General features: G+C 39.7%; 1 protein-coding gene across 1 annotated transcript in view; it reads left to right on the forward strand.

Annotated features, from left to right (window-relative positions):
• The window catches only part of EPHA6 (EPH receptor A6), a 255,468-nt gene that overhangs the window by 168,997 nt on the left and 71,623 nt on the right, over positions 1-14,848 (forward strand). Inside the window, exon 10 of the mRNA XM_068144634.1 lies at positions 12,966-13,027. Within this exon, the coding sequence (XP_068000735.1) occupies positions 12,966-13,027 (62 nt within the window). The remainder of the gene's footprint in view (positions 1-12,965; positions 13,028-14,848) is intronic.

A 14,848-nucleotide genomic window follows, 5' to 3' on the forward strand; every position in this document is an offset into this window, starting at 1 on the left:
TGAATGCCATCCCGTTGGACTCTGCCCATCTGTCCAGTCAGTCAAGGTCCCTCTGCAGAGCCCTTCCACCCTCTAACTGACCAACATCTGCTTCCAACTTGGTGTCATCTGAAAATTTGCTGATGACTGACTCAATCCCTTCATCCAGATCGTCAGTGAAGATATTAAAGAGGATGGGGCCCTGTACTGATTCCTGGGGAACACCACTGGTGACTGGACGCCAGCTGGATGTGACACCATTCACCACCACTCTCTGGGCTCGGCTCTCCAGCCAGGTCCTAACCCAACACCAAGTGTTGTGGTCCAAGTCAGGAGCTGACAGCTTAGCCAGCAGTTTGCTATGGAGGACGGTGTCAAAGGCCTTGATGAAGTCCAGGTAGACCACATCCACAGGCCTCCTCACATCCACCAGGCAGGTCACCTCATCATAGAAGGATATCAGGCTGGAGAGGCAGGACCTGCCCTTCCTAAATCCATGTTGGCTGGACCTGAGCCCTTGGCTGTCCTTCAGGTGCACAGTTATTGCTGCCAGGATAATCTGCTCCATCATTTTTTCTGGCATTGAGGCCAGGCTGTCTGGCCTGTAGTTTCTGGGTTCCTCCATTCAACCCTTCTTGTGGATGAGGACCACACTGGCCAGCTTCCAGTCATTTGGGACCTCACCGGTGAGCCAGGACTGGAGGAAAATGATGGAGAGCGGCTTGGCAGCTCATCTGCCAGCTCTCTCAGCACCCTAGGATGGATCCCATCCGGTCCCATGGACTTGTGAGTATCCAAGTGGCTCAGCAGGTCCCAAACTAATTCCTCATGGATTTCTGGGGCATTACACTGCTCCCTGAGAAGTGAAACAGAACTAAACTGGAAAGTCTGCTGTAAATAAATACCCAGAAAACAGCTTGTCAGGGCAATGTAGCTATTGGTTTCCTTTGTTCCTTTTCTACTTGTCACTCAGTAGTTGGGAGTGTATGACTTTTACTATTGCACTGGCAGCTCATGTTCCGTTTTGTGTGTTTTGGTGTCCTCCACACTGTGCAGCAGTTCACTTCTGTAGAAGGTATGGCCATTGAGCCAACTTGGAGATTAATTTACACTGCTGGCATGGCACATTGCATCTTTCTACATACACAGAGTGCCTCAAATGTAGGTGGCTTTTAATCCTAGACATAATTATGGTAATCCAATTGTGGTTATAGTTGATAGTTACATCAAAAAATACCTTACTGCTACACAGCCATTTGACTAAAAGCAAAGCTTTCAGCCGGCCTCCATCCTACTTTTTTGCAAAAACAAGCCCATTTTCAGACATTTTCTTTTTTAAATGTATGTGACTATTGTTTATGTCACATATTACTGAGTTTCCAGATATCCCACCTGATAGTAGTGCAAATTCCCATGAGTTATATTAAGAAAAATTTCTTTCTGAAAAGAGTGGTCAGACATTGGAATAGGTTGCCCAGGAATGTGGTGTGGGCACAGTCCCTGGAGGTGTTCAAGAAGCATGTGGACATGGCACTTCAGGACATGATTTAATGGCCATGGTGCCGTTAGGTCAATGGTTGGACTTGATGGTCTTAGAGGTCTTTTCCAACCAAAACAATTCTATGATTCTCTGACTTAGTTGATGGAGGTCCATAATGACAGATGGATTCACAGAAGCTATAAGTACTTTTGCTCAAGTGATACCCTTGTGCATATTAGAATTCTTAAAGCAGTTAGCAGTTTCCACTCCTTGTCATTCACACTGGCGCAAGCTGTGTTAGCTTACCCCCTACCTTCCTACTTACACACAGACACACACACATATGCCTATATATATCTATGTGTTAAAAAAAACAACTAAGTAAATTGCCACTGCTATATCTATTTCTTTAAATTCCAGCACTTTCAAACTAAGGACAGTGTTGTTTGCTCCATTTTCAGGAAGTTCTTAGCTTACTTCTCTTACTGTTTATTGGCAGCTTCTGTTTTCAGCCACAAGTAAAGGGTTTGTTATATAAATGTGTACCCATATTGCCCAAGAAGATACAGACAGAAAAAGGTATAGTATGCCTCAGCCTTTGAAGAGTGTCTAATTGCTAAGCTTACTGAGTTGGAAAGGAAGGGAGGAAAGCAAATACATTTCCTACTGTCTTCTTCAAGCTAAGCTCCTTTCCTGAGTTTTTCTGTTGGCAAGAACAACTAGAGATGGGGTGAGACTATGAGAAACTATAGAAAAGTTTCTGTTAAGTGAACCCCTACCAGACATTCTTCACACTGTTCATTGTATCAACATGATTCTTCCCATGCACACCTTTATATGAACATCAGTGTTGTGATTTGCTTGTCCATCCTCTGGTCTCCCCGAGCAGTCAGCATTTGCATCAACACCCCCGATTTCATTAACAGAGCATCTCTCTGAAGCCTCTAGAAGAGTATCTTGATGTGACTTTCTAAGTGAATTATGAGCATCATTTCTTTCCTACTACTTATTTTATATTTTAGGAAAATGGAAGTAAAGGTTATGGCTTGATGAAACAAGCCCATGTAAACCTCTAAAAACATATTATATGCAGGCAATGGGGTTGCAGTTTCCAGAAACATAGAAGAGACCCAGGAGAGTTTGCTCTTTGCTGTCGTGGATTAAGTCATAACAGGACTCCTCCTCCACATAAGGCACATTATACAATGGATAGATATTTCCTTTTCAGTGTTTTACCCCCAGTTGTCTATGTTTATCTAACACACATAGCTGTAGAATACTAAACCAGATGATTGTGAGTTTCCCCCCAAATTAACATCACCATTTCCAAGAGCACCTGAGCGAGCCCATTATTCTTGACATTGTATAAGATAACAACTGAAAGTAAATGGTGTTGAATCTTATGAACAAAATTACTTAACATGAACCATCAAGGAACAATCGTTCATACTGAACGTTCATACTGAAACACAACTACAATTATGGTACTCCAAAAATGAGAAAAGTGATGTATTTATTGTTCAGTTCATGCATTTGTCCTTATTCTGAATTCCAGCATAAAAACTACTGTATTTGTTTTTTAAATTGTAATTACTAATCCTTTCCCAATGACTAGCAAATTGATCTTTTAAAGAATATGCATAGGCTATCTGAGATAAATCTTTCCAGCCTCAGCGCTATTTCCCTGACACACCTAGCCTACACCTAATACATAAGGGTGTGCATTTTCTGAGAAGTTCTAATGTAGCAGAAAGTGCTCTCCAACCAAAATATGAATGAGCCATAATAACATGAAGAGTGTGATAAACTTTTTTTTTGTGCTGGTCCATTAGGATTTAGCTTGAACAGCAGAACTGGGATTAAGCTCTCAGTACAGAATATGATAAAAGGAAGACTTCACCTTCTTTCTAAAGGTGGTAGTCACTTCCTTCACACTTCCTGAGCAGCTCATATGGTCATCATAAACAATTCCAAGAACTAAAAGTTCAGAAAAGTGTTTTTGCTTCTGTGGTCATTTTAGAATGGAATGGAATGGAATGGAATGGAATGGAATGGAATGGAATGGAATGGAATGGAATGGAATGGAATAGAATAGAATAGAATAGAATAGAATAGAATAGAATAGAATAGAATAGAATAGAATAGAATAGAATAGAATAGAATAGAATAGAATAGACCAGGCTGGAAGAGACCTTCAAGATCATCGCGTCTAACCTATCAACCAATCCAACACCACCTAATCAACTAAACCATGGCACCAAGCACCCTATGAAGTCTCCTCCTGAGCACGTCCAGTGATGGTGACTCCACCACCTCCCCAGGCAGCCCATTCCAATGGGCAATCACTCTCTCTGTATAGAGCTTCTTCCTAACATCCAGACTAAACCTCCCCTGGCACAGCCTGAGACTGTGTCCTCTTGTTCTGGTACTGGCTGCCTGAGAGAAGAGACCAACATCCGACTGTCTACAACCTCCCTTAAGGTAGTTGTAGAGGGCAAGAAGGCCTCCCCTGAGCCTCCTCTTCTCCAGGCTAAACAATCCCAGCTCCCTCAGCCTCTCCTCACAGGGCTTGAGGGCTTCACATATTATACACTACTATTCCATATTTTTTAAATTCTGGTTATAGAAAATAAATTGTTCAAGCATGTGAATTGAAGCGAGGTTCTGTGCATTGCTAACAGAAGCAGAAAGATTGAAAGAGGAGAGCCGGAGGAGCCTCCACAAAGAAATGTATTTGTCAGTAAGATACACTCAGTTAATCTTTGTTTCAGGATGAAAGGAGTAAAAAGTCTCAACTCTCTTTTTAGCCTAGTAGTGAAGCATTGGCTGTGAAAACAGATTCAGAGTTGTTCTAGATTTTGTGAGGTGGGGGACAGGTCTCATAGCTAACTTGAATGATGTTAGGGGAGTTTGGTCTCTCTTAGGTAGGAACTCAGTGTATCTTTTAAGAAATTCAACTTGCTGAAGTTGAATTTCTCAGGGCTGATACTGTGCATGGGAAATAACCTGCCTAACTCTGGGTTTTACACACTGGTATTTAACAAGCCCATTTAGGTGCCTACACAGTTGGTGAAGACTACGCAGTTCTGAACTGATTTAAATTATCTGTTTGTGATGTGTAGTTATGAAAATTTGACTCCTTCCCTTGAAATGCCTTTTCCTTTTTCAGAAAAAAATATAGGTCTTGCTGCTTCTCTGGATATCTCTACAGCTGTGGGAGTTATGGGAGATGAACGGTTTTGGTTTTCTTCTTCATACCTCAATGAGTTTCCAGAGTTTTCTTGTTTCTTTAAGACGTGTATGTTTGTCTTAAAAGCTTCCACTCTAAAGTTTTGTGTTTCACCTGTCTTCATTGTAACTCTTGGCTTTTGTTCTTTGTCAAGGTCAGACTTTAAGGGAGAAGCTTGAGAGTATGTGCCTCCATTTCCTGAAGGTACAAAATCTCAAAGAGAAATAAGACAAAGCCCCACAAGATGGTAAAAAAGCCACATTGTTAGGTGCGATGCATCATTATTTGTTGAACTTCTTGTCACAACCCCGTTTCCCCAGCTAACCCTGGGCCACAGGGGGTCATGCTAAGATTCAGAAATTTCTGTTGGAATAAATTAAGGTGGACCCACACCAAAGGGCTGATGAGTTAGGTTTATTAGATCCAATGAAAATTCTCAGTCACCTGCACCTTAAGGACTGACTCATGATGTTTTTTTCTTAATTCTGGGTTTAGCAGCTTCCACATTACAACCAAAGCTTCAGGAGAACTGCTGTGTGGCCTTCCCCACATCTTGAAATGAGAAATGATGCCTTTCCTGCTTGTAGAAAGAAGCTAGGTACACATAAGCAGTGAAGGGAGGAGGCGGTGGCTCAGAAGTTTTGTATTAGCTCAGAAGTTTCAGGTTAATGTAGACCAAACGGAAATAGAGGCAACACATGTGTGTTCAAATAGCAAATGGAAAAAATGTATAAAGGATACTTTAAAGTGCAAGATATGTCAGAATCTTGTGAAAAATCATAATCAGGCCTAGTAATGAATAACGAAAATATGCCTTGACATTTCAGAGTAGGATTAAAATCACACCTTCACCATGTCATTATACTTAGGAAAGCATAAAAAATAGGTTTACTGTAACTCTGTGTTTGCAATCCTTCTTAAGCTCATTTTTAAAGCTCTGTTGTAGCTTACAGATTTTAAATACAGCACACACATGGTAATGAAGATTAAATAAGTTCTGTTTCTTATGTCCCATAAGTATTTGTTTTGTATCATGGCACACTGAGTGCCAAATCTCCTGATGCACGGACTTAAGTTTTTTTAAATTCATTTACATGCTCTAGGCTCAATAGCACAAGTGATCCTTGATGCAGTTGGTCTGTAGAGTAATTCTGAGCCAAAGAACATCCCTTGCTCTTTCCACAAGAGAATGTAGAGTGGTATGAACATTGAAAATGTTAAGAGTAACTTGAGGGTGAAATGTCATTAGATGAAGCAAAACATTCTGAAATTCAGTGCACAGGGGGAAAAAATATGAATTTGTTTGGTAAATTAAACTGAACCTGAACAGAATTTGTTAATTATGATGTGTGGTGGGTTGAAATTTCCTCCCCAACATTAACTTTTGCCAGACCAACTCAGTTAGAAGCAAATGGAGCTGTATTTGCAAGCACAATCTACACTCTACAATGGAATGCAATGAATGTGTACAAAACATACAGGAGTTACAATATTATACAGGTATTTACAATTAGCAAACAACATAAGGACCCTCCCAGTCAAAAGACCAAGGAAAGCTCCCTGCATCTCCCTCCCTGCCTCCCTTGTCTCCCTGTACAAAAGGGACAAGAGAGAGGAGCAGAGAAGTTAGACTTAGCCAAGGCCAGCCCATAAGCAGATTCTCTCTCCTGAGTGAAGCAAAACAGCTAAGATCAGAAGAGAAGAGAAGAGAAGAGAAGAGAAGAGAAGAGAAGAGAAGAGAAGAGAAGAGAAGAGAAGAGAAGAGAAGAGAAGAGAAGAGAAGAGAAGAGAAGAGAAGAGAAGAGAAGAGAAGAGAAGAGAAGAGAAGAGAAGAGAAGAGAAGAGAAGAGAAGAGAAGAGAAGAGAAGAGAAGAGAAGAGAAGAGAAGAGAAAAAGGAAGAATTGTTATGGTACAGCTCCTCTTATTCCATATATTTACCCAATGAATTTGTTTAGAATAATCTTTTGTTTTCCTTTTTACACCCAGTAGTGATTTGTTTACATTTTTCTACTTTTCTGCCCCAAATCTGTAACTGAATTTTAAAGGCATAGCCTAAAACCCCCACATGATGGATTATTTTTCTATTGTTCTTTGCTCAAGTGCTAAAGTGAAGGTGCTGGAATCTGCAAACAATATTCATTTTATGCCACAATCTGGTCAGTTATGTGTTATTTTTTCTCCCTGGAAAATAAAAGTGAGTGGTTAATTTTTTGTGGGGGGTCAACAATAAATCAGGTACTCTTGCAGAGACAGACACACATTCTCCCTCCTGCTTATATACTCATAAAGCCTGTCTTTAATGCCTGGATTTCTTGGTTTAAAATGGGATGATATAACAGTATTTGATATAAGATGGTCAAAAATTCAATCCTTGAGCTCTGTTTGTTGTTCTCACTCACAATTACATCATCTCTTAAAACCTCTTTCAAGTCAGTATAAGGTGGTCCTGTTAGGCATGGGAGTGACAGAATGATTTCAGGGTGCATGAACAAGATCTTGATGAAAATGTGAGCTGCTGTAATGATCTGTGGAAGCTGTTGGAGCACTGCCCTCTGAGGATCAGGGGAACATGAAGACAATGTGAAGTTTTATCTGTTTATACATTAGTATTTGAAAAAAATAGCATAAAGCTCTTGAATGAGTTGCATCAGTTGTACTTAAAACAGTTCATGCAGCAGCTTTCAGGACTGGTCTACAAACACACCAGCTCTTCTTCCACTCCATGTGGAACTTGAGAACTCTAATAAGCCATCTTGCCCTAATGGGGAAGGTATTTCTTTCCTATTTCTGCTTATAAACATAAACATTCTGCAGGAATAAACTGGAACTTTCTTCATCTATATTGTGTTTCTAATGCTGATAAGTATGCTGAAAGAGAGAATATAGATAACCCACCCAACAAATGTAAATTTGAAGGAAAAGAATTGTATTTTCAAAACTATGTGGATGGAAATTCCAATTCCAGGGGGAAAGAAAAGTATCAAAGTGGCAAGTGATTCTCCTATTTGAGATGTATGAAATTATTTTAACTGGTGTGAGATCTGAGCCCTGGGTATTTCAGTGAGGGACACAGAGTTTTACTGTGGATGCTTTGCATGCTATTGGAGTGCTGAAAGGCCCAGTGCCACCTAAAGGAGAGCCTGTGCCTTTTTGCTCTGGTAGTCCTTCCTATGCAGTTTTAGCAGGAGGTAAGTAAGTGTTGAACCAAACGCAAAACATGGCTTTTGAGTGAAAAAATGCCTGCTAAGGAGGTGATTTTCTGAGACACAAAGTGAGGGAGCAATATTTTCGTATGTGAACTAGAAAAAAGATTCTGATCTTTGCTGTTTTAAGTGGAATGTTAAGTATCCCACGTTTCTGTTAACAAATCTATTCTCCATAATGGGTACTAAAGATTTTGTTATGAGTGAAGACTGTAGAAATGGACATGTACCAGCTGCATTCTTCCTGGAGGATTAATCTTGCATAAAAATTTCATTATAGTAGGCTTTGTTGCATTATTTTAAATGATAACAGGAGACAATAAGCTGAATGTTTTGTCATGGATATGACTCTTCAGATTCTGCTCCTTCTTCATCACTCAGATAAATTACCTATTATAAAAATCCTGTACCATGGAAAAAAAAAATAAAAAGGAACTGAAAATACATATGAGGTGAGTTTTGAATATAACTGGCATTTAAAAATCAAGCAGATTGATCCATGGAAAATATAAAATTGCAACATGTTCCCAGATGGCATGACATCAATGCAGAGTGTCATTTATGCTGGTTTTATTTGAATGGCATTGCAGTACTTCATTGCAGTTCTTCATTGCAGTAGAAAACATTCCCAGGGAAGAAAACCCATGTCAAAAGCACTCAGCATCTTGTCACAAGGTAGGAGTTGCATCGACACAATTCGTAACCCCCAAATAGCCTCCAGATTCACTTAACTTTTGAGTAGTGGAATTCATGTCCTTTTCCAGCATCATGCCAAGCACTGCTACTGCTCTTGCTTGTTCACTCTGGCTTTCTGAGACCATAGGAGTCTGAAATGGATATGCCAAAGCCAGAGTTACTCCATGTGCAAGGAGGTGAACCTGCTTTAGCAAATACCTGGAGTGGGAATATTTATGGTTTCACAAAACATACAGAAAACTGTGAATGTGGCTGTGGTGTCAGCATTTGTCATGTATCAATATGATTATAATTAAGTATTGTCAAGTATGTGGTAAAATGATAAATCTGTTTGCACTTAAGTGCTGCAAATGCTAAATGTTATATACCTGGTGTGTAAAATCCGTATTTGGGGTTAAAACCTATTGCCTCAGGACACTATAGAATTCCTCTATTTTAAAAATCTTTTTTCTCACAGTGCTCCCTACTCCAGCACTGCTAAAATTGCTTTAAGAATGGCTGGACTGATTCAATCATTAAATCCATCTTCAAATATTTTTATATGTTGTCCTTCCCCAATTCAAACATGAAGCTGTGTGCTCTCCTCCAGTTGCATCTGCACTTTTAAGCTCCTAGATGCTCTGGACCTCTGTCTGCTATTTCAAGTTCTCAGGCCAAGCACACAATTTCCACAGTGTCTTGTATCCATGCCTTCTCTGATGCAGATCCTGGCTGGAAAATTAACCTGACTCTTCTTCAGACACTTCTTCAGTGCCTGTGTTTGTATCTGTGTGAAAACACCTGATCAAGTCTTTAAACTGAAGTTCGAGTGTTCACCCATCTGGTGGACCCATGCCACAGAGGGAACTCATAACTATTTGCAGGAGTGCCATTTGATGCATGCTCTCTTGCCAGTACCAAATTCCCTGGGGGTGTGTGTGAGTTCCCACAGATGCTCCCATAGCAGGCTCACACAGCAGTGGCATAGCTGTCTCCCTGCTGCAGTCTGTGCCTTCCTGCTGAGCCCTGAATTCTTTCCCAACCCCCAACTGTATCCCCCTTCCACTGCTGTTTGTCATTATACCTGTTCCTTCAAGCAGAGTTGTCCATGTTTTGCATGTATAAACAATCATAAATGCAGGAAAATAATTCACTGCCTTCCAGAACTGCATTAACCTACCCCGTGATAAAATAATCAGATTGCTTCTCCATCTCGGAGACTTCTCTGCCCATACCCAACCACTTATTTGTTCCTGTCCTTGTTTTGAGGATGAAGAATTCATCTTTGTTAGTACTATGACAGCAACATGGATTTTCATAAGTCTTTTTTCTTTGTCTAGAGGTGAACATCACATTAGTCTAGAAATTTTAAAGTATGATTTTTGAAAGTCAATTTTGTAGTTCTCTTGAAAACCAAAAGCAGTATTCTGTGTTTGTACATAGTTGAACACAGACCTTAATCTTTTCTAGACTCCAACCACCAACCTAACACCACCACAGCCATTAAACCATGTCCCAAAGTGCCATGTCCACATGCTGTTGGAAGAGAAATGCAACTTATTTTGATGTGTTTACCAGATTATGTTGTTCCCGTGCTATGAAGTGGAAAAGCTGGCTATGTGTTAAATAATATAATGTTGAGGGATTAAATGGACACATCAAGCAGTTTTAAAATGTATAAACATTATCCAGTGACAAATACTGAAATCTCTTCTTTAAACCCACAGATAGATGCACAGAAATACATTCTGTAGGTCTTTTAGACTGGAAGTTCATACAGTTAATCCGAGTAAAAGGAAGTACCGATTCTTGGGGGGATTTTGGAGGGGGCAATATTTTGTGAGACAACGTAGAAGAATTTAAAATTGCTTTTACAAAATAAGTGAAAATAATTTGTTTTGAAGAATATGAATCTAAGGAGCATAAAAGATGTATCAAGAGCCTATGAATTCTAAAGAACCTTACAAAATAGCTTCTGGAAGACACAGGGTGAAAAAGGATTATTAACAGAAAACTTGGGCTGATGTTTTGAAGCTCAGTTGCTAGAGTTGTGATTTCCTTTGAATGCAAATCTCCCATAAAGTATTTTTAGGTGTTGATTTACCCAGAAAGAGAAAATTCTTAGTACCTTATGCCTGACCAAAGACACCATCCCTATTTATCACACGACACTGCTGTCTGCAGCAATTTAGAAATTACTGCTTACTTGATGGAGTTCTGCATATTACTAGGATTGTCTAGCATCAGGATACTGTTTTGTTGTTTGGTTTTGGCTTTTGTTTATTTCTCTAGATTTTAGAATATTCCTTTCATATGGAAATGTCAGCCCCTTGATGGTAAACAAGTGGTAAATGAATGAGAATCTAGGTCATTCATGTGCTTCAAACTAAAGAGACTAAACTGTAAAACTAGTCATCATTAGGAAGGTGGAATACAGAAAATATTACTGTTTAAAATGCTGTGATCACTGAGAGCTTTAAAGTGATGTACTGTTTAAGCTCATAATCCAAAACCAGGGTGTAACCAGTGGATGCAGACTAGTATAATTTGACTGGCTAGCAGATGCAGATCTGCAGCTGAGACCACACATACAATTGAATAAAAAGAAGCTAGTAATTCTTCACATTCAAGGCATCTGAGAATTTTCACACAGGAAGAAAACTACAACTGGGCAAACATTATGAAACACTGTTTTATTCATTGAGGACCTAAACGTGGGGGTGAATACAGCAAGATCCCTGAATTTTGTTAGAAGAAAGGAGAGAGACTAGTCTAAGCTGTGTGAATGAGCACCCTTGGGGCATCCGTAATCCAAGACTGGGACAAACAGAGAAATTACTTACTCACTCTCAAAGTCAAGGTTAGCTATCTGTAACAGCCCAGGAGAAATACCTGGCTGTGGCTTGCTGTATATGGTGGACAGTTTAATAAATACTTCCATTATTAACCAAGCTGAACAGAGAGTTAGCTTGCACCAAAACTGCTGGAACATTCATAATGCCCTTCTACACTTTCTCACCCTGAACACTGTTTTTGTTTCTCGTCCCCTCATTCCAATAACTACAAACATGATTTGAGAAGCAGGGTGGGGAGGGGGAAGTCATGAAAGAGGTTTACTTTGGATTCAAAAAATATTGTAACAGCTGATGTTGTACTAAGAAAGTGAATTGGGCAGACACAAGTGGTGTCACCACTTGACATACATCCAGCTTCCCAAAACCCCCAAAAGAGACAGAAATTCCCAGGGGACTAAAAGTGTGCCAATTTAACACCCTTCTCAGTTTTACTGACTTGCTTAATCTTTATATTAGTTTGGCATCTATTAGAATGACTCCTTTGTACTACTAACAATTCTAAACAACTTCTTGTGTATAGCCTGACTGATGTGTTAACTGGGCCCTTCTCATCAAACAGTTCTAGAGTGGTAGATCGTTCCTGGGTTTCAGCAGTGAAATGGTATCTAGTTAAATGCCCAGTTTAAAAGTTTACCCTCAGATTTGGATATTCCTTTAAGAAAGAAATATTACCTGTTATTCTACTTCAATTTGGATATGATCCTACTCTGGAACCACACTATACTAGTTGAGCAAAGGCAAAGCTTTGAGTATAAGTTTATTATAGTATATTTTGAGTAATTTGTGTATATGTTATGTGTGTACAAACCTGAATTCAGAGTTTTGCTGGATTACACACACCTTGCTTAGCCTGGAGAAGAGGAGGCTCAGGGGAGATCTTCTTGCTGTCTACAACTCCCTGAAGGGAAATTGTAGCCAGGTGGGAGTTAGTCTCTTCTCCCAAGCAACCAGCACCACAACAGGAGGACACAGCCTCAAGCTGTGCCAGGGAAAGTTTAAGCTCGTGGTGAGGAGAAAGTTCTTCCCAGCAAGAGAGACTGGCCATTGAAATGTGCTGCCCAGGGAGGTGGTGGAGTCACCATCAGTGGATGTTTAGGAAGAGCCTGGATGAGGCACTTGGTGCCATGGTTTAGTTGATGAGATGGTGTTGGTTGATAGTTGGACTTGATGATCTCGAAGGTCTTTTCCAACCTGGTTAATTCTGTTCTGTTCTATTCTAGTCTAGTCTAGTCTAGTCTACTGTAACTGTATTCCAAAGTTCTACACAGAAAGAGCTGATCTTTAGAACTAGAAGGCTCTTCTTTAGTCCTTTCTAAGCAGAGGCTACAATGGAGCAAATGATGCACAGTCATCTAATCCACAAGAAGAGAAAAAAAAGAAAGAAAAGTAGTAAAAAAATTCTTAGAGAGCACCACAGGGACCTGGTTTTGTGATATAAAGCAGGGTTTTGAAAATATGTTAATAGTAATCTGTGCTTAACAGCTGGAGTTATAAAAGTCCCATAAAATATATAATCCTAATGTGTTCCTTTGCTGTTTTGCAGGCAGACCAATAATGATTGTAGTTGAATACATGGAGAATGGATCCCTTGACTCCTTTCTGCGGGTGAGGTGCCATTTTATGATGACATTTGAGTAAGACACCATTCTGGGTTAAGATTTTAAATCATTTATCATAAAACAATTTCTGCATAATGTTACTCATGGATTTTTAGTGAAGAATAGAAGCATTTTCCCCAGGGTACAGTTCCAATGTACAGTGATACATTAGAGCATAGCTGGCAAGAAAGAAGATTTAAATTTAAGAATATAATTGATTTCTTCTACAAAAGTAGTTCCCCTGTTTAGCAAAATATGTTTCAAATAGTGTTTTTGTGGAGGAAAAGATAAATTGCAGCACAAATGCTTAGCCTTATGGAAGCTGTTCATTTTTCTCAGTCACCTTCAGAAACACTTTTTTTGGGGGGGTTGATGGACTGTAGAACAGGTTCATTAATTGGTTTATAACTATTTATGATTCCTTGCATTTAACAAAATGAATTACAAAACAGTTCATGGGTGATGTGCCCTGGCATTAATTAACCCCTAGAGGTCAGAAATTAACATTAGAGAAGGGCTACAGAAAGCATTAATATGTTGACGCAACTGTATTTCATTTCTCTTAGAAAAGCAGAAAGAAAGGATGACCCTAAGCTAAACTTACTCCAAAAGAGTCTCTGTTAAAAAACGCTTCTGGAAATGCTCTGGAGGCCCACTGACATAAGATCTTCTGTGAATAATTTGTTTGTCAGGTATTTAAAGTGAGTCTTAAAAAGTACACCTCAGCCTTTACTAGCGTGCTGTCTTGCCGTTGCCCACTTGCTGGGTCTGTAGGCGAGGTTGTGGCAGGGTGTAAGGGGATTAAGAGCTTGTGAAGTTCCTTGAAAGGGTATCCCAAGTGCAAAGGAAAGGTGTTCAACATGGAGCTGTGGAAATATTTGCACAAAAATTGAGATGATGGTGATTCAAGGATGCTTTGGTAGCAGGAGGAAGGAACTGCCCAAAGAGTGAATAAACAGGAGGGGGAAAACAGCCAACACTTTAGAAAGAAGACTTCAAGCAGAGAGATGAAGTTATATGAAGAGTAATTGCTTGATAGCAGTTTGAGCAAAGAGGCAGCTACAAGAAAAGAGTATGTGGTACAGAGGTTAATACCCTAAAATCACATAAAAGCCATTATCTTAGATAACTCTAGACATTGTTTCTGCCTTCCTTTTGCTTCTGATCACACCCTAGTATTTTTTCTCCAACATTTCTCATCATATTCACTGCCTCTCCCAAATAATTATTTTCTTTTTCTTTGTCAAGATACATGACAGATATCTGCTATGTTGTCAGAAACACTCCAGCACCACAGTTTCTGGTCAGAATTTGTTGATCTCTCAAAATCAAGTTGTTTTTCTGGAGAGTTTGATATCACCAAGTTCTTCTTAGAAACTGGGTAGGTTTTGAAAATTCACCCCCTTTGCCTTTCTGGCTCATCTCTCAACCCATCTGCAGCAGACACTGATTTGAGTACCTGGGGCTCTCCTGGTCTGTAATTTTTCACTAGTGCTCCAGGCAGGCAGGCAGGCTAGTGAAAGGGTTCTGTGTGTGAACAGGTGTGTGTGCAGAATCTCAACAAGGATGAAACCAAAGTGCTGAAATAATTCATGTGAGAGAATTACCTTTCTCTAAATCGGTCTAGCATGAGAGCTATATTCCAGTTATTCTTCACATGCAGTTATTCATCAGAGTAGTTACTTGTGATTGTGATAAAACTGCTATCAACAAAGTGATGATGTTATTGTGAAGTGATACTTCTCACATTGCATCAGATATATTTTTAGGCAAAACTGATGGAGAGAAATGTGAGCTAATCATTTCTGCAGCTGGTTTCCATCTGTAT

Source organism: Melanerpes formicivorus, unplaced genomic scaffold (genome assembly GCF_026170545.1).
Source record: "Melanerpes formicivorus ecotype bairdi unplaced genomic scaffold, bMelFor1.0.p_v2 SCAF_11, whole genome shotgun sequence".
NCBI lineage: Eukaryota > Metazoa > Chordata > Aves > Piciformes > Picidae > Melanerpes > Melanerpes formicivorus.